General features: G+C 42.0%; 1 protein-coding gene across 9 annotated transcripts in view; it reads right to left on the bottom strand.

The window, feature by feature from the left end:
* ARHGEF3 (Rho guanine nucleotide exchange factor 3) overlaps positions 1–20,038 on the bottom strand; it is a 349,785-nt gene that overhangs the window by 218,826 nt on the left and 110,921 nt on the right. For all 9 annotated transcript variants that reach the window (XM_002813615.6, XM_063722058.1, XM_063722061.1 and 6 more), the window contains one exon: positions 12,167–12,233. In XM_002813615.6, the coding sequence (XP_002813661.1) occupies positions 12,167–12,233 (67 nt within the window). The remainder of the gene's footprint in view (positions 1–12,166; positions 12,234–20,038) is intronic.

Below are 20,038 nucleotides of genomic sequence, written 5' to 3'. Positions count from 1 at the left end.
TGGAAAACACTCTGCAGGATATTATCCAGGAGAACTTCCCCAATCTAGCAAGACAGGCCAACATTCACATTCAGGAAATACAGAGAACGCCACAAAGATAATCCTCGAGAAGTGCAACTCCAAGACACATAATTGTCAGATTCATCAAAGTTGAAATGAAGGAAAAAATGTTAAGGGCAGCCAGAGCGAAAGGTCGGGTTACCCACAAAGGGAAGCCCATCAGACTAACAGCTGATCTCTTGGCAGAAACTCTACAAGCCAGAAGAGACTGGGGGCCAATATTCAACATTCTTAAAGAAAAGAATTTTCAACCCAGAATTTCATATCCAGCCAAACTAAGCTTCAGAAGTGAAGGAGAAATAAAAACCTTTACAGACAAGCAAATGCTGAGAGATTTTGTCACCGGCAGGCCTGCCCTAAAAGAGCTCCTGAAGGAAGCACTAAACATGGAAAGGAAAAACCGGTACCAGCCACTGCAAAAACATGCCAAATTGTAAAGACCATTGAGGCTAGGAAGAAACTGCATCAACTAACGAGCAAAATAACCAGCTAACATCATAATGACAGGCTCAAATTCACACATAACAATATTATCCTTAAATGTAAATGGGCAAAATGCTCCAATTAAAAGACACAGACTGGCAAATTGGATAAAGAGTCAAGACCCATCAGTGTGCTGTATTCAGGAGACCCATCTCATGTGCAGAGACACACATAGGCTCAAAATAAAAGGATGGAGGAAGATCTACCAAGCAAATGGAAAACAAAAAAAGGCAGGCGTTGCAATCCTAGTCTCTGATAAAACAGACTTTAAACCAACAAAGATCAAAAGAGACAAAGAAGGCCATTACATACTGGTAAAGGGATCAATTCAATAAGAAGAGCTAACTATCCTAAATAAATATGCACCCAATACAGGAGCACCCAGATTCATAAAGCAAGTCCTTAGAGACCTACAAAGAGACTTAGACTCCGACACAATAATAATGGGAGACTTTAACACCCCACTGTCAAAATTAGACAGATCAACGAGACAGAAAGTTAACAAGGATACCCAGGAATTGAACTCAGCTCTGCACCAAGCGGACCTAATAGACATTTACAGAACTCTCTACCCCAAATCAACAGAATATACATTCTTCTCAGCACCACACCGCACTTATTCCAAAATTGACCACATAGTTGGAAGTAAAGCTCTCCTCAGCAAATGTAAAAGAATAGAAATTATAACAAACTGTCTCTCAGACCACAGAGCAATCAAACTAGAACTCAGGATTAAGAAACTCACTCAAAACCGCTCAACTACATGGAAACTGAACAACCTGCTCCTGAATGACTACTGGGTACATAACGAAATGAAGGCAGAAATAAAGATGTTCTTTGAAACCAACGAGAACAAAGACACAACATACCAGAATCTCTGGGACACATTCAAAGCAGTGTGTAGAGGGAAATTTATAGCACTAAATGCCCACAAAAGAAAGCAGGAAAGATCTAAAATTGACACCCTGACATCACAATTAAAAGAGCTAGAAAAGCAAGAGCAAACACATTCAAAAGCTAGCAGAAGGCAAGAAATAACTAAGATCAGAGCAGAACTGAAGGAAATAGAGACACAAAAAACCCTTCAAAAAATCAATGAATCCAGGAGCTGGTTTTTTGAAAAGATCAACAAAATTGATAGACCGCTAGCAAGACTAATAAAGAAGAAAAGAGAGAAGAATCAAATAGACGCAATAAAAAATGATAAAGGGGATATCACCACCGATCCCACAGAAATACAAACTACCATCAGAGAATACTATAAACACCTCTACACAAATAAACTAGAAAATCAAGAAGAAATGGATAAATTCCTCGACACATACACCCTCCCAAGACTAAACCAGGAAGAAATTGAATCTCTGAATAGACCAATAACAGGCTCTGAAACTGAGGCAATAATTAATAGCTTACCAACCAAAAAAAGTCCAGGACCAGATGGATTCACAGCCAAATTCTACCAGAGGTACAAGGAGGAACTGGTACCATTCCTTCTGAAACTATTCCAATCAATAGAAAAAGAGGGAATCCTCCCTAACTCATTTTATGAGGCCAGCATCATCCTGATACCAAAGCCTGGCAGAGACTCAAGAAAAAGAGAATTTTAGACCAATATCCCTGATGAACATCAATGCAAAAATCCTCAATAAAATACTGGCAAACTGAATCCAGCAGCACATCACAAAGCTTATCCCCCATGATCAAGTGGGCTTCATCCCTGGGATGCAAGGCTGGTTCAACATACGCAAATCAATAAACGTAATCCAGCATATAAACAGAACCAAAGACAAAAACCATATGATTATCTCAATAGATGCAGAAAAGGCCTTTGACAAAATTCAACAACGCTTCATGATAAAAACTCTCAATAAATTAGGTATTGATGGGATGTATCTCAAAATAATAAGAGCTATCTATGACAAACCCACAGCCAATATCATACTGAATGGGCAAAAACTGGAAGCACTCCCTTTGAAAACTGGCACAAGACAGGGATGCCCTCTCTCACCACTCCTATTCAACATAGTGTTGGAAGTTCTGGCCAGGGCAATCAGGCAGAAGAAGGAAATAAAGGGTGTTCAATTAGGAAAAGAGGAAGTCAAATTGTCCCTGTTTGCAGACGACATGATTGTATATCTAGAAAACCCCATTGTCTCAGCCCAAAATCTCCTTAAGCTGATAAGCAACTTCAGCAAAGTCTCAGGATACAAAATCAATGTGCAAAAATCACAAGCATTCTTATACACCAATAACAGACAAACAGAGAGCCAAATCATGAGTGAACTCCCATTCACAATTGCTTCAAAGAAAATAAAATACCTAGGAATCCAACTTACAAGGGACGTGAAGGAACTCTTCAAGGAGAACTACAAACCACTGCTCAATGAAATAAAAGAGGATACAAACAAATGGAAGAACATTCCATGCTCATGGGTAGGAAGAATCAATATTGTGAAAATGGCCATACTGCCCAAGGTAATTTATAGATTCAATGCCATCCCCATCAAGCTACCAATGACTTTCTTCACAGAATTGGAAAAAACTACTTTAAAGTTCATATGGAACCAAAAAAGAGCCCGTATCGCCAAGTCAATCCTAAGCCAAAAGAACAAAGCCAGAGGCATCACGCTACCTAACTTCAAACTATACTACAAGGCTACAGTAACCAAAACAGCATGGTACTGGTACCAAAACAGAGATATAGACCAATGGAACAGAACAGAGCCCTCAGAAATAATGCCACATATCTACAACCATCTGATCTTTGACAAAAACAAGAAATGGTGAAAGGATTCCCTATTTAATAAATGGTGCTGGGAAAACTGGCTAACCATATGTAGAAAGCTGAAACTGGATCCCTTCCTTACACCTTATACAAAAATTAATTCAAGATGGATTAAAGACTTAAATGTTAGACCTAAAACTATAAAAACCCTAGAAGAAAACCTAGGCAATACCATTCAGGGCATAGGCATGGGCAACGACTTCATGTCTAAAACACCAAAAGCAATGGCAACAAAAGCCAAAATTGACAAATGGGATCTAATTAAAGAGCTTCTGCACAGCAAAAGAAACTACCATCAGAGTGAACAGGCTAACTACAAAATGGGAGAAAATTTTTGCAATCTACTCATCTGACAAAAGGCTAATATCCAGAATCTACAATGAACTCAAACAAATTTACAAGAAAAAAAAAAAAAAACCCCATCAAAAAGTGGGAAAGGATATGAACAGACACTTCTCAAAAGAAGATATTTATGCAGCCAAAAGACACATGAAAAATGCTCATCATCACTGGCCATCAGAGAAATGCAAATCAAAACCACAATGAGATACCATCTCACACCAGTTAGAATGGAAATCATTAAAAAGTCAGGAAACAACAGGTGCTGGAGAGGATGTGGAGAAATAGGAACACTTTTACACTGTTGGTGGGACTGTAAACTAGTTCAACCATTGTGGAAGTCAGTGTGGCAATTCCTCAGGGATCTAGAACTAGAAATACCATTTGACCCAGCAATCCCGTTACTGGGTATATACCCAAAGGATTATAAATCATGCTGCTATAAAGACACATGCACACATATGTTTACTGCGGCACTATTCACAATAGCAAAGACTTGGAACCAACCCACATGTCCAACAATGATAGATTGGATTAAGAAAATGTGGCACATATACACCATGTAATACTATGCAGCCATAAAAAATGATGAGTTCATGTCCTTTGTAGGGACATGGATGAAGCTGGAAACCATCATTCTCAGCAAACTGTTGCAAGGACAAAAAACCAAACACCGCATGTTCTCACTCATAGGTGGGAATTGAACAATGAGAACACATAGACACAGGAAGGGGAACATCACACACTGGGGCCTGTTGTGGGGTGGGGGGAGGGGGGAGGGATAGCATTAGGAGATATACCTAATGTTAAATGACGAGTTAATGGGTGCAGCACACCAACATGGCACATGTATACATATGTAACTAACCTGCATGTTGTGCACATGTACCCTAAAACTTAAAGTATCATAAAAAAAAAAAGAAAGGAAAGAAAAAAAAAGAAAGAAATTGCCACAGCCACCCCAGCCTTCAGTGACCACCACCCTGATCCATCAGCAGCCATCATCATTGAGGCAAGACTCTTCTCTAGCAAAATGATTACAACTTGCTGAAGCCTCAGATGATCATTAGCATTTTTTGCATTGAAGTATTTTTAAATTAAGGTATATATATATATATATATTTTAGACATAATGCTATTATACACTTAATAGACTACAGTATAGTGTAAACATAACTTTTATATGCACTGGGAAACCAAAACGTTCATGTAACTCACTTTATTGCACTATTGACTTTATTGAGGTGGTCTGGAACTGAACCAGCAATGTCTCTGAGGTGTGCCTGCACTTTCATAGTTTAAAAATATTTGTAAATTATTAGTTAGAATGCACAATTTGACTCGGATTACTGGTCATATGTATTTTCTCTACTATGCTGCCTATTCTGATCCATTAACTGTTTTCCTATCAGATTTTCAAATTTGTGTTACTGTTTTCCAGGAGTCCTGAGGTGAATATTGCAAATATTCTCTCCACTTGCAAATAATTTCATACTAAAGAAAAGTTCCAAACAGATGCTGGCCAAGAACATGTGCTTTGGAATGAGGTGAGGTCAGGTTCGAATCCTAGCTTCACCACTTACCTGTTGTGTGACTCTGGGCAAGTTATTCCCTTCTCTAAACCTCTGTGTGGTAGGCAAAATTCTAAGATGGTCCCCAAGATTCCCATCCTCTAGTGTATACACCTTGTATAATCCTCTCCCCTTGGGTGCAAACAGAACCTAGAAATGTCGTGGGATATCACCCCCATGATTGGGTAACTAATCATTGGCTTTTAGATCATCAAGAGAGAGATTATCTGAGTGGGCCTAATTTAGTCTAATGAGCCCTTAAAAGGAATTTGGCTCTTCCTCAAGTCAGAGAGATCTGAAGCATGAATGGATGTGGTGTGAGGGAGATTCTCCATTGCTGACTTTGAAGATGACATGGTAAGCTCTCTGACAGCGACCCCAAGCTGACAGCCAGCAAGGAAATGAGAACCTCCTGACAACCACAAGGAACTGAATTCTTCCAACAGCCCAAATGAACTTGGAAGAAGACCCCAGGCCTCAGATGAAACTCTAGCCCTGACTGACAGCTTGATTTCAGTCTCACGAGATCTTGGGCAGAGAACTCACTTACACCATGCCCTAACTTCTAATCCACAGAACTCCAACCTAATGAATGACTGCTGTTTAAGCTGCTAAATTTATAATAATTTGTTACTCAGCAATAGAATATTAAGGTACTGTATTTTCTCATTTATAAAATGAAGATGAGGCTGAAACTATACCCACCTCTTAAGATTTTTCTGAGAAGTAATATATGCATAAAGTGCTCAACACAGTGCCACATAAAATGTAAGTGAATGCCAGGGGTTAGATACCTGGGATAAATGAAGTTATTGCTATTGTTTTAGTAATTACCATTACAAAATTGGGGTAACAAATCATTTTTTCATACATCTAGTAGGGAAGATTAAAAGGTTTAAAATAAAGTCGAAGAGAGTAGAAGGAAATCAAAAGGGATTCTGGGTGATGAAAAGGTTAAAAAGATCTTTTAAAAAGTTCTTCACGTCTAACTTCCTTTGGGGACAAGGTATGTGTCATCAGCCTTGTTTTAAAGAGGTAATATACTCTAATGGCCTGGGAACAGAAAGTCCTGCATTCAAATGCTGACTCTGCCAATTACTACACCTGTACTTTAGGCAAATAGCAGGGGTGGGGCTCAGTTTCCCCATCTTTGGACTGGGAATAGATACTAACTACCATGCAGGACTGCCACAGCCTGGCCTGGGGCTGACATTTTGTTGACATGCATCAACAAAAGTAAATGCACAAACTGAGGCTACAAGAGAAGTGAAAGGCTTGCTGGCTTCTTTTGCAGTGTAGAGATGGTAAAGCCACAATACATACTGACCTGGCCTGGTGTGTTGTGAGCATTAGAGACTCTGTCACTTTACTGAGTTGTGAATTTCAGAGCAACTCTCCATCTGACCTTCAAGAAACATTTGGCTACAATGAGGTTTTGGCAACTTCCTTCTATACACGGAGAATGGAATGGGTCAAGGTAGTGTGGAGAAGGTTCAGGACCTCTTGTCAAAAGACAAGGTTCTAGTCCTGATCTTTCCACTGTGAGTGACCCTTAGGAGTGGGCTCCATCATTTTCTGGCTGTCCAGGAACCAGACTCCCTTTTGGTAACAACACCAAACTCTTTCTTTGAGCAGCTGCCCCTTCCCACCTCAAGTGGCTCCAATGGAGCTACCAGTTACAGAGCCCTGTCCACCTGGCTCCCTGACTATGGAGGGACGCACGTGACCAAGGCCTGTCTAATCACGGTACACCATCTTCTTGACCATAGCGACTGGCCGAGGCATAGCTATGTGACCCAAGCCCAGACAATCAGAGTCCTACACTGGGATTTCACATGTGGATCCTGGAAGCAAATCTCTCTTGCCTCTGGAAATGTGTGGCCATTTATGGTCACCCTGTTCCTTCAAAAACATCCATCTGCAGTAGGAGAAGACAAACCAAGAGAGTGGCAAAGCTGAGAAAAGGAATACACCTGGAAACAGCTGTGCCTGAAGCTTACCCACCTCAGTTTCCCTCAGTCACATGAGCAACCAATTCCCTTTATACTTGAGCTAGTTTTAACTGAGTTTCTATCACTTATAACCCAGAGTCCTGACTAATATACAAGGTCTCGTTTTGTCTAAATATTAAAAGGTTGGGGCTACGATGTCCAAAGTTACTTCTAAGCCCCAGAGTCTAGAAAATCTTCTCAAATGGACTAGACAAAAGTAAAGACCAGGCACTGGAGAAGGAGACAAGACAAAAAGGGCTCTGAAATTTGGTCCGTATTCAATTAAAACCTCAGTTCTGGCACCTAAAACAATGCCTTGCTCACAGTAGGTCCTGGTTAAGCATTTCCTAGTTAACTTACAGGCAATGGCAGGAGCTGTGTTCCAGATACTTTCACAGCTCTAGGGTGTGTGTCTTCCTTGAGCCTCAGTGCCTCCACCCCACCCCAACAGGAGGAGCTGCAGCAAGTATTTTCACAAGGAAAGGTGGAAATTCTGGACTCTGAGCTCAGCACTGCCCCAGCCAGATGGGAGCAGATGTGCATGAGTACCTGATGGAGAAGCTGCCTCACAGCAAGACACCCCCCAGGGTTCCTCCTCTCTCAGCCTTCTCATTCCTCTCATTCTGTGATGCTTTTCTCTTACTGTTCCTTCCATGTCCACTCCAGCCCAGACCATCCTCTCTGCTTCTCTAGGTGAATGCATCTGCAGCACCTATGGGTCTGGTAAGTGGTGGGCACAGTACCACACCTTGCTCAGGAGGGTGGGGAAGTCTTGGAGGGTTGGTAACACCCAGGGCCTCTGTCTCCTTAGACAAGCATGGGAACTGAAGGGCAGAATGCACCCTGCAATTAATGAAGATGACAATCTGAGAAAGGGCTAAACCACTTGATAAGGAGAGGGGATGTGTAATATGAGTGTCAATAGCCTTTTCTGAGCCTCTCTACAGCCAAACACTCCAGCAAAAAAAAAGGAAAAACACAAATGCAACTGCTAATGTCTGAGGACTAATGGAGGTCTGCAGGGAATGTTTCCAGGGAAGACAAAGACAGGGGTGCAATACAACTCACTCAGCAAGACTTTCTTTAAAGTTATTTTGAAATCTCTCTCTCTTCTCCCAAAAAGTCTGCTCCTCAGCCACCCAGATCTTGCCTACCAGCTTCTCCCACTGCACCTCTCCTCGAGAGCAATGTGGTTCCTTCTTCTCTTGCCTTTTCCAAACCGTTTCTCACCATCACCTCGTCCCCCACCCCATCCCCTTAAATTCACAAGTGCCTAGGACATTGGTGAACAAACACTGATCCTTTTTTTTTTTTTTCTTTTCTTTTTTTTTCTTGAGACAAGGTCTCTCTTTGTTGCCCAAGCTGGAGTGCAGAGGTGCAACCATCACTCCCTGCAGGCTTAAACTCCTGGGCTCAAGTGATCCTCCCACCTCAGCTTCCCTGGTAGCTTGGACTACAGGAACAGGTCATCACGCCCAGCTAATTTTGGGGTTTGTTTCTGTTTTCAGAGACAGGGTCGTGCTTTGTTGCCCAGGCTGGTCTTGAACTCCTGGGCTCAAGTGATTCTCCTGCCTCAGCCTCCCAAAGTGCTGGGATTACAGGCATGAGCCACTGCACCCGGCCTGGATCCCTTTTCTTTGCAAGCTAAAGAGGAATGAAATTGCAAATGCTTATAATACAATGGCTTTCTCCGACACATATATAAATGTGGAAAATTTGCTAGCGTGGAGATTCTGAAACCTTCCTTTCTAAATAAAGAAGAAAGCAGAGTGTTCACAAAAAGCATACCCTGCCCTAGAACAGCAGCACATCCTGGCCTAACAGACCTGGGAGTCAGATTTCATTACAGAAGATGTGTCAGCTAGATGATGCCTCACATGTCTTCATCCTGACATTCTGTATCCTTCTCGTTCTTCAATTTTAATTACCATAATGACAATTACAAAGTGTGTCCTGGCTGGGAGTGAGGGTGTTTCCACTTGGTTGGGTTCCCTTCCCCAATCCCCGACCATGTCACTGTGGATACACTCTGAGGCAAAGAGAGATCAGTTTTGGTCAAGGAGGAATCTGGCCTTTGGCCAGGCCCTGAACTGTCTCCCTCTGGTATATCTTGATGTCAGTTTGTCTAATTTTACCAATAAGCCTCAGGGCCCAGAAGAAATCGAGGCAAGGATAGGAGATCAAGATAAACATCGCAAATGGTCTAATCACCTAACTGACAACTTTTGCTGTTTGGGAAAATCTTGTGAGCTAGCTAAGAACTTGAGGGCTGAACCTGAAGTCAACATTGCATTGAATTCTGAAACCTACTTGGTTGCAATCAGCCAGCGGCAGGGTTGGTGTTTTTTTGTTTGTTTGTTTGCTTTCCTGCAGTGAATTATTACTTTTATTTTATTTATTTATTGAGACAGAGTCTTGCTATGTTGCCCAGATTAGACTCAGACTCCTGGGCTCAAGCAATCATCCTGCCTAATCTTCCTGAGTCCCTAAGATTACACGTGTGTGCCACAGTGCCCAGCAAATTAATGTGACTGTTGTGTTAGAGAGATTTGGCAAGGATGGGGCAAACAGAGGGTCACTTAAACCAAGTATGTATCTAACAGGTTCCTTTGAGTAACAAGTTCTATAAACCAGAGTTGCGCTAAAAAATTCACAGAACATTTTTCAAGGGAAAACAGTTGAAGAGGTCTCATGGCCATAGGTGGGGTAATCAATTGTCCCAGTTAGCCTGGTTCCAGGGAATTTCCTGATGTGCAGGACTTTCAGTGCTCAACCCAGGACAGTCCCCGGGCAAACTTGGATGGCTGGTCACTCCACATGTACCCACAAGCCTTGGCTAATGACCATTATTGGAGCAGAAGGGGAGCAATACTGAAGGGAGGATGGATAGGGCAAGCACTGAAAACAAAGGCCTTCAAAAAGGCTAACTTGCTCACAAGAGATCTAATTTCTCTATAGTTCAAAATTGACTGTTAATGTCAGCTATTCCAAAGTGCATACAATCTACTTGGTCAACAAGGGATTTCATGATCAATGACTTCGGGAAATGCTACAAACTCCACCAATTCTCCTTATGGAGTCTCCACGTACATCAACACATCAAAGGCTCTGAGAAGCCCTGCAGTAGCGAGCATATTTAGTTTAATACACTCAGTATGTCCCAAATAGATCTGACCACACAAGCCTTTTTTTACTTAATGGTTATGATCACACAACTGGATACACTTTGAGAAATGGAGAACCTACCCACAAAACCATAAATGACTTAGGAAGTGCATGACTTGTATTCAGTAAGACATGCACATCTATTTCAGAAGTCAACACATTTCTCTTTGTACTCAATAAAAAGCATATTGTAACCTGAGCGAAAATAGTTCCATGATCTATATTTATTTTTAATAAGACACTTGGAGAAAATGACTGAGATCTATACAAGATTTTAAAGTGTGAATAGAACCAGTCAGAACAGTATTAAAAAGACTAAAGACCTGAACTTGAAACGCAATCTAAAGGTAACATATGGATGGATGCAAGAAAAGTATTTGGTATCAGATGGATGCGAGAAAGGTATTCATTCATTCCATTCATTCATCTAACAAATTAATTAAGCATACATGTGCTAGGCACTGTACTAGGCCCAGAGATACAGTAGCGAACAAGAGAGAAAGACAAGGTTGCTACACTCTTCATGCCTGAGTCTTCCAATCTTAAATTTCAGTAAGGACTAAGCACAATAGTAAGAAACTGCAGGGGTACATAGGAGATTCAGGAACTCAGATTCAGGGGGTGGTCATGAGGGCTTCTTCCAAGAGGAGGTGATGTCAAGGCTGAGACCCAGTGGATGAAGTGGGTGGGCTAGGAGCAGTGTGTGTAGGAGTGTGGTGCTGGGCAAAGAGAGTGCTCTAGGCAGAAGGAACATGTGCAAAGGCCTGGAGGTGAAAAAGAGCTCAGAGCATTCCCTACAGATGCAAGTTTTGCTCCTGAGGTTAGTGCTAGAATTCACTTTAGCACACAGCAGGACCTCCATACACTGTGGCCATTATTATTATTATTATCATCACTATTATGCTGAGGAAGACAACCTTGCATCAGGAAGTTCAATCTGACCCTTCCTATACCTCTATATCTCCCAAGCAAGGTTGATTGCTTTGTGCTTGGTCAAATTTTATGATTCCTAAAATCTGTTTAAAGCTTACAGACTTCTCCTTCTGGAAAACAAAGCTCCCTGTGAAGGCATAAATCTACAGATTAATAAACTGTACATTTCTGATTTCTTTTTTCCTTCATTGTACACTGGTTCCCTCCAGGTTCCAAAGAAAACAGCCCCAATGCCTGCCTCAGCAACCTTGACACTTCTCAGCTTCTTCGCAAGATGCTTCCTGAAGCCCAAGACCCTCAGGGCAGGTGAATGTCAGCAGAAGCTTACTGGGCCACTTGAATTTTTTTTTTTTTTTTTTAATTTTAGACAGAGTCTTGCTCTGTTGTACAGGCTAGAGTGCAGTGGCATGATCTCAGCTCACCACAACCTCTGCCTCCGGGGCTCAAGTGATCCTCCCACCTCAGCCTCCTGAGTAGCTAGGACTACAGGCACATGCCACCATGCCCAGCTAATTTTCATATTTTTTTTGTAGAGTAGGGGCTTCGCCATGTTGCCTAGGCTGGTCTCAAACTCCTAGGCTCAAGCGATCCTCCCACATTGGCCTCCCAAAGTGCTGGGATTACAGACATGAGCTACCATGCCTGGCCACCACTTGGAGTTTTTACTTAACCCACAACCACTGATTCAAGTGTGACTCTCCCAAGTGGTAAAGCACAGATGCTCTCTTGATGGAAACTTTGATTAGTAAAACCAACCCTGACAGTGTCCGTTCTAGAGGCCAGAGCATGTATCCATAATAGGACATTTAACAGCAGGGGCTACCCAGGGCAACACTTACCCCTCTGAAATTCCAGGCTTTAGGAGAGGGAAACATGGGAAAGTTGTTTTGCCGCTGCCGTTTAGGCCTAGAAGAGAAAAGACAATGTATTCATTATTCAGTGGTTGGATATTCAGAGGAAGTCACTGCTTTCAAATGCAGGTTTATCAAAAAGAGAGATGCCTCAAGAAATGGCCCAAACAAGGTGGATGGAGTTTTCAACAGCTCTGCAATCTTCAGCAGCCAAATTCACCCCAAACTCCTTCTCAGTTCCCCAGCAGGAAAGTCCCAGAGTCCCTTAAAATAGCCCTTCACCTGTACAAAGTAAAATAAAATCTAACACGCAACCTGGATGCAATAAAAAAGTCAGACCAGACTCCCCATCTTTGTCTTGAATTTTCACACAGACGCAATTCCCACATGGACACTATCAGGAGATGTATAGCTTCAGCTCAGCCTGGAACTCTCCCTTGTCACACAGACATGCTGGGGAGTTCCAACAAGGGGTACATTTGAGCTCCAGGTTTTTAAAGCAACCATCAATGGGACATTTAGCCCCTGCCTAACAAGCTGAAACTGGTTTCCTCACCTGTTAACCTCTCAACATGAATAATTTCCTTAGAGGCAGTGGAGGCAGCTTCAAGACAGACCAGCACAAAGAGACTCCAGGCACACCAGAAGCACCTTATTTCCGTCTCCCAAATTGAATCAAATTTTGTAGCTGCCAATATAACTACAGGAACACCTTTCTCAATATTTTTATGGATAAATTACTCCCCTAAAACATGTGATGTCTATCAATATGGATATTCAGATTTCATATTTGCTGAAAAGCATCTCTGAAAAGCATCCACCTTGGATTTTTCCTGGGACTTTAGTCACTGATGTACCAAAAGGCTGGCTAGGCGCAGTGGCTCACGTCTGTAATCCCAGCACTTTGGGAGGCCAAAGCAGGCAGATCACTTGAGGTCAGGAGTTCAAGACCAGCTTGGCCAACATGGTGAAACCCCATCTCTACTAAAAATACAGAAATTAGCCAGCCATGGTGGCGGGCACCTGTAATCCCAGCTACTCAGGAGGCTGAGGCAGGAGAATCGCTTGAACCCAGGAGGCAGAGGTTGCGGTGAGCTGAGATTGTACCACTGCACTCCAGCCTGGGTGACAGAGCGAGACTCCATCTCAGAAACAAACAAACCCCAAAAGGTTGTTTACACAATAGTCCCTTTTACCTTGACCTCTCTGCTGTAATCAGCAATAATGCAAGGCAGAAAGCATGTAGTGAACAGTGTACAGGCTTTGTGGTATGTTAGACCTGAGTAAAACTCTTGATTGGCTCTACCATACAAAAGAGATAAAATACAAGGTAAGTACAATAATAGCAGCAACTAACCAATACTGAGCACTTTAAAAAGCATATGCTAATATTTTACATAGTTAATCCCATGACTCTCGCCCCGTGAGTTAGGATGCGTTATTGTACCCATGTTATAGATAAGAACACTGAGGCCTAGGGATATTAAGTGCCTTGATTCTGATCACACAGATGAAATCGGGATTCTGTTCTTAGTTGCCTGACCTCAAATCCCATGGTGTTTATTAGCGTTGTGACTCTGAACACGAGGCTTAATTTCTTGAGCTTTGGTTTTCTTACATGCAAAACAGGGGAAATAATACTCTCTGTGTTAAGTCAAGATGAGATGAGGACTCTAACTCTGGTTCTGTCATTGCTAAGTTTTTACCAGCTGTCAGCGTGGTGACCCCGTCCCCCTTTCTCTCTCAACACCTAGCTCCAAGAACAGCATTCGACCCAGGATGCAGGGCTGACACAGAAGAGCCAGAGCAACTCATCAAAACTATGGCAACTCCCACCTGATGTGCCTTTAAATCAGGCCCCCTCCTGCCTCACCCTCCTCTTCACCCACACATAAGCAATAAAAACCCAGGCTAATAACATCGCAAGACAGAGAACATGTGGGTGGTTATTTATGTTTCATACCCTTCTCCATTAAGTTACATGTTGGCCTAAGTCCTTCTGAAAATAAATGTCTGTTTTAAAACAAAATTTTTGGATTTCAACAATACTTCTCCCTGGATACCACTCCCTTCCCTCTCAGTCATAACTGGGCTTTGCTTTCCTAATTATCTGATGGAATTCATTGCTTCTAAAGTAACAATATATACCACAACATTCTGAGTAAATGTGTCTTTGTCTTATATGTTGCAGTCCCCAGAAGATCACACATAATGTTAATTATCACAATCATTAACACAGATTCAGTTACAGATGTGCCCAGGACTAAGCATTTTAGGTACTCTAAGTCTCACAATAATCTTATAAGGTAGCTTATTATGTTATAATGTAAATACATGACATACAGACAGCATTATAACGGTGTTATATAACATTTTATACACAATATATTATAATGGCATTACATACATTTAAATAAATAACTTTACAACATAATTTTATATAACATTATGTAATATGATATAATGGGAACATTGTCACTACTGCATTTTATAGATGAGATAAACTGAGGCTCAGAGAGGTTAAACCACATGCCAGAAGTCACACAACTATTTGGTGGCCAATTTGGGATTCAAACCCAGATGTGTCTGACTCCAGATCCAGAGGATGCAGTCCCTCTCACATGAAGAGAAGCCCCACCAAACAGCGCAAAGCATACCCCTGAAAGAAAGCTGCCTGGGGGTTCCTTGTGGGAGGGCAGCAGCTTAGCAGGGCTTCCCACCATCAGGCCTCATAGCCAAATAAAAAGCATCAGAGCAAATCTGTCCATTCGGGACACTGTTGGGCAACTTAAGTGTCCCTGTGTCAGCTGGAGAACCTGCCAGGAGACCTACCAAGAGAAGGGCTGTCCCTAATTGTGAGCTCCCACTTTCCTCTCATCCCACCACCATTCAGGCTTCTGGTCATTCACATTAGCTACAGTCCCTCTTAACAATTCTAGGCCAGGCACAAGACTCATGCCTGTAATCCCAGCATTTTGGGAGGCCAAGGTGGGAGGATCGCTTGAAGGCAAGAGTTCAAGACCAGCCTGGGCAACATAGGGAGACACCATCTCTACTAAAAATAAAAAAAAAATTAGCTGGACATTGTGGTGCCTGCCTATAGTCCCAACCACTTGGGAGGCTGAGGTAGGAAGATTGCTTAAGCCCAGAAGTTTGAGGTTGCAATGAGCTATGATCATATTACTGCCCTCCAGCCTGGGTGACAGAGTGAGACCCTGTCTCTAAAAATAATAATAAATGTTTAAAAATTATATCCTGATACCATAATAGCCTCCTGATAGTTTCCTCCTTCTCCCCAGCCAAACACTACCACCCAGGTAGCTTTAATGCACAGATTCAGGGAAGGAGAACCATACTGATGAGAAGGCTTCTTGATGAAGCTGGTGAAGCATCCTAGCAGCATAAAGTGCACCATCACGGAAGCACCAACGCCAGGTCCTCACCAAAGGAGGGGCCTCTCAGTCCTGGGTATATTTCTATTGTAGAAGCAGTATTTTGCACAATCAGCAAAAGTCCAAGTGAGAAAATAGCACTTGGTGCTGCAGGTTTCCCAGACACAAAGACATTTAGCTGAGCTTCTGAACAAGGCTTGGAGAGCTTGTCTATCATCTGTGTCCAGCCCTCAGGCTCCTCATGTGAGCAGGCTGTGCATGGTGTACACACATGGTTACAAAGCACAGCCTTCTGTCTGGGCAGCATTTCCCAGTGTCTCAGAGATGTCACAAGGATAAGTATGACCACTTCCATAGAGGGATTCACGGGAAAGCCAGGGATGGGTGAGCAGCCAGAGAGAAACTTCCAAGATTGTTGGAGGGGTTGGAGTTGGGGGGCTGCTATCGTGGAGGGAGGTTACAACTCTACGAAAGGTGGGAAAGAAAAGCCACAAGATCCCCACCCTTGGGAAAGCTCATAATAGAAACGGAAAAAAGCCCACAGTAGCAGAGAAAAATCAGCATTCAAGGTTCAGTTAGGAAATGATCTCAAATTCAAGTGTATGTGTCTGGAATCAAACAGAATAAGGTCAGTAGCAATAGGCCTTAGGGTTAGTGCAGAATTTATTTCCCCATCATGTGAAAACAAATGTGACTGTTTCTCGTCACCTTGAGAAGAGGTTTAGCGACCACTTATACAACAGCTTCTTAGTATGGGTTCAGAATTGAACACGTATTTAGACTGCTCCTGCTGTCTGCACACTGTGTGGGGCTCAGAACATGGTGTTTAGGGAAGAGCCAGCTTGGGGTTCTAATAGTAGCTCCCTCCCTTTCTTGGTGGGGGACTTCAAGCAAGTTCCCTACTCTGCTCCCCCTGAGCCTCCATTTTCTCATCTGTAAAGTGGGGCTAATAATCCCTTTTCACAAAATTGAAGGAATAAATTTATGTACTAAAAAAATGGTTAGCAGGGAGTCTGGCACTTAGCAGGTATTGAAATTAGCTATTATCATTATGAGAAGATTCCTTCTTTAACCCAGTAAGGGTAAATATTAGTTACCATTATCATTGGTGAGGCTCATATTGGAGGGCCAATGAAATTTACATCTCACTCTTAAGGACTGGATAAAACATACACAAAAGAAAACAAAGGCTTCAATGTGTTATGAATATTTGTTTTAGATAACAACATGGCCACAAATCTGGACATGGGGTAACCATGAAAAGAGACTTCTCTTTTCTACTCTAATTTCCTAACTCCACTTTCCCTTCTCAAAGACTACCACCTTTGTCAGCAAGTTGTATATGTTTTAAATATTTTACTGTTTGAATTCTTAATCCAGAACATCTTGCTAACGAAACTTTTTTCGTCTTTTCTCTTGTTTTACCTCTCTTTATCCATCAGAACAATTGTAGCATTACTAGAAAAATCAAACAGCTATACTTTTTAAGAGAAATCTGTGCCGAATGTGGTACCACCTGTGCCAGGTATTTTTATTCTGATTGAACCACTTAAGAAGATAATGGCTTCTTTCACTTAAACATCTTTTTAGTTTCTGTTTTTAGGACATAGTTGATGAGAGACTGGCAGGTGTTTAGCCAGGTGAAGACCCAATTCTTTCTGGAGAAGCTCACTGTGAAGAGGTAGTTTGCAGAACAGAAAGCTCATCACTTTGGCCTGTCTCTCTCTTGAACAAAGGGACATCCCAATAACGTTTCTGTGGCTCACTGAGTCACACTCAGCTTCATTCTACTCATGCCACGGCTGTAACTCCAACTCTTTATTTCCTCATAAATTACGGGAAAAAAGAATCACAGAGGCTGCATGAGGTGGCTCACGCCTGTAATCCCAGCACTTTGAGAGGCCGAGTCAGGCAGATCACCTGAGATCAGGAGTTTGAGACCAGTCTGGAAAACATGGTGAAACCCCTACTAAAAAATGCAGAAATTAGCTGTACATGGTGGTGCATGCCTGTAGTTCCAGCTACTCGGGAGGCTGAGGCATGAGAGTCACTTGAACCCGGGAGGCAGAAAATGCAGAAATTAGCTGTACATGGTGGTGCATGCCTGTAGTCCCAGCTACTCGGGAGGCTGAGGCATGAGAATCACTTGAACCCGGGAGGCAGAGGTTGCAGGGAGCCGAGATCATGCCACTGCACTCCAGCCTGGGTGACAGAGCAAGACTGTCTCAAAAAAAAAAAAAAAAAAAAAAATTACAGAACCTCAGAAATGGTCAGCTGGTACAATTTCTCAGTCACTAGCTGAATCCTCTTTGCAGCAGTCCAGCTGAGAATGGCCCCTTAAAGACAGCCCTCACCTTTGGAGAATGGGTCTATACTCTATTCGTGGGAGCTCACCCACTAATTTATTCACCAATATTATTGAGCAGCTACTACATGTCAGGCATGGTGCCAGACATTAGAGATTAGCAGTGGACAAGAAATTCAGTTCCTGCTTTCATGTCCTCACAAGGCATTCAGATCCACCCTCTTCCCCTCCAAAAAATTATGACATGGCAAATTGCTTTTTTTTAAGTGGTAGTGAGAAGTGCCGCAGGGGTTTGACCAAAGTTTGAGGAGCCAGAAAGACCTCCCAGAGAAAATGAGGCCTCTCTGAGACCTAACAGAGAAGAAGGACTCAACAGGTGATGAGAAAAGGGAAAAGTAGGCCAAGCCAAAGGAAAACCATGCTAAAAAGGCAGAAGGAAAAAGACAAACAAAATAGACTTTAAATAGATAAAACTGGCCAAATTCAAAAAGAGGTGGAAAGGACACTAATAAATACTGTTATGAATAGGGTCACGTAACTACAGATTTAACAGCAATTAAAATTTAAAGCTTCTCAGTGCTTTGGGTGGCCAAGGAAGGAGGATCGCTTGAGGCCAGGAGTTCCAGACCAGCTTGGGCAACATAGCAAAACCAACTCTACAAAAAAAAAATTTTTTTTTATTAACCAGGTATGGTAGCATGAGCCTATAATCCCAGCTACTCAGCAGGCTGAGGTGGGAGGACTGCTTGAGCCTAGGAGTTCAAGGCTGCAGTCAGGGATGATAATGTCACTGCACCCCAGTCTGGGCAACCATAAGAAGGCCCCATTTTAACAAGTAAATAACGACTACAATAAGAATGTTATCAATAATTTTATGGCATTAAATTTGAAAACTTAAAGAAAATGCAGAAATCCCTAGGAAAATATAACTTATTAAAACTGTCCCAAGAAGAAATAGAAAGCCTGAATAGCTTTATAATTAATAAAGAAATGAGAGAAAATGTCAGGCCCAGACAGTTTAACTAATGGATTCTATCGAACTTTCCAAAGAAAAAAAACAAAGACCAGATCATTTCAATCTTATACAAACTTCTATAGAAGATAAAAAGCATCAAGAGTTAAGAGGTAAATAAAGGAGAATATAGCACATGTGAAGAACTGGAAGAAGTATGACAACTTTAATGTTTGTTGATAAGGAAGTAGATTAAATGAAACTACATTCTTTTTTTTTTTTGACACGGAGTCTCGCTCTGTCGCCCACGCTGGAGCACAGTGGCACAATCTCAGCTCACTGCAACCTCCGCCTCCCGGGTTCACGCCATTCTCTTGCCTCAGCCTCCTGAGTAGCTGGGACTACAGGCGCCCGTCACCACGCCCGGCTAATTTTTTGTATTTTTATTAGAGATGGGGTTTCACTGTGTTAGCCAGGATGGTCTCAATCTCCTGACCTCATGATCCACCTGCCTCAGCCTCCCAAAGTGCTGAGATTACAGGTGTGAGCCACTGCGCCTGGCCACTACATTCATTTTTATAGTGGAAGATCATATAGAACTATATAGTAATAAAAAAGCTCAAAAAAAGAAAAAAATGAAAATCCAAGTTATAGGAGATATACACGATATGATATGATATGATATGATATGATATGATATGATATTATTTAGAAACACACAAAATACTACTTTATTGTTTATAGTCATATATATATAATAAAAATGTACAAAATCCAGATGTTAAGACTATTTCAACCAGAGAGGAGTGATTACCTCCAGGGAGAGAGGGAAGGCATAGGGGCCTGGGATGGAGCACACAAAATCTGAAGCAAATATGGCCAAATGTTGGATGTATAGTGGGTACAGAGATGAATGCTATACAAAGATACAGAATTAGGTCTGTATATGTAGGATGAGGGCCCTGGAAAGGCACAGACCAACTGTTGACAGTGATTGATTACATAGCTGGGGTGGTATTTAGACAGCATAAATGTGGACATTATCTTTTGTATTATGTATTTCTTAGTCTTTTACTATGAAAATATATTGTGGATATATTGCATATAATGAACATAATGCAGATTATAATAACATATATTAGCTGGTGGGGAAGGAGGCAGAAAAGTATGAGATGAGGCTGGATAGGTGGGCAAGGCTGGACAGGGAAGCA

This window comes from Pongo abelii, chromosome 2, assembly GCF_028885655.2.
Source record: "Pongo abelii isolate AG06213 chromosome 2, NHGRI_mPonAbe1-v2.0_pri, whole genome shotgun sequence".
In the NCBI taxonomy this organism is placed as follows: domain Eukaryota; kingdom Metazoa; phylum Chordata; class Mammalia; order Primates; family Hominidae; genus Pongo; species Pongo abelii.
Note: the sequence above shows the minus strand (reverse complement) of the source record. Positions and strands in the feature narration are given on the sequence as shown.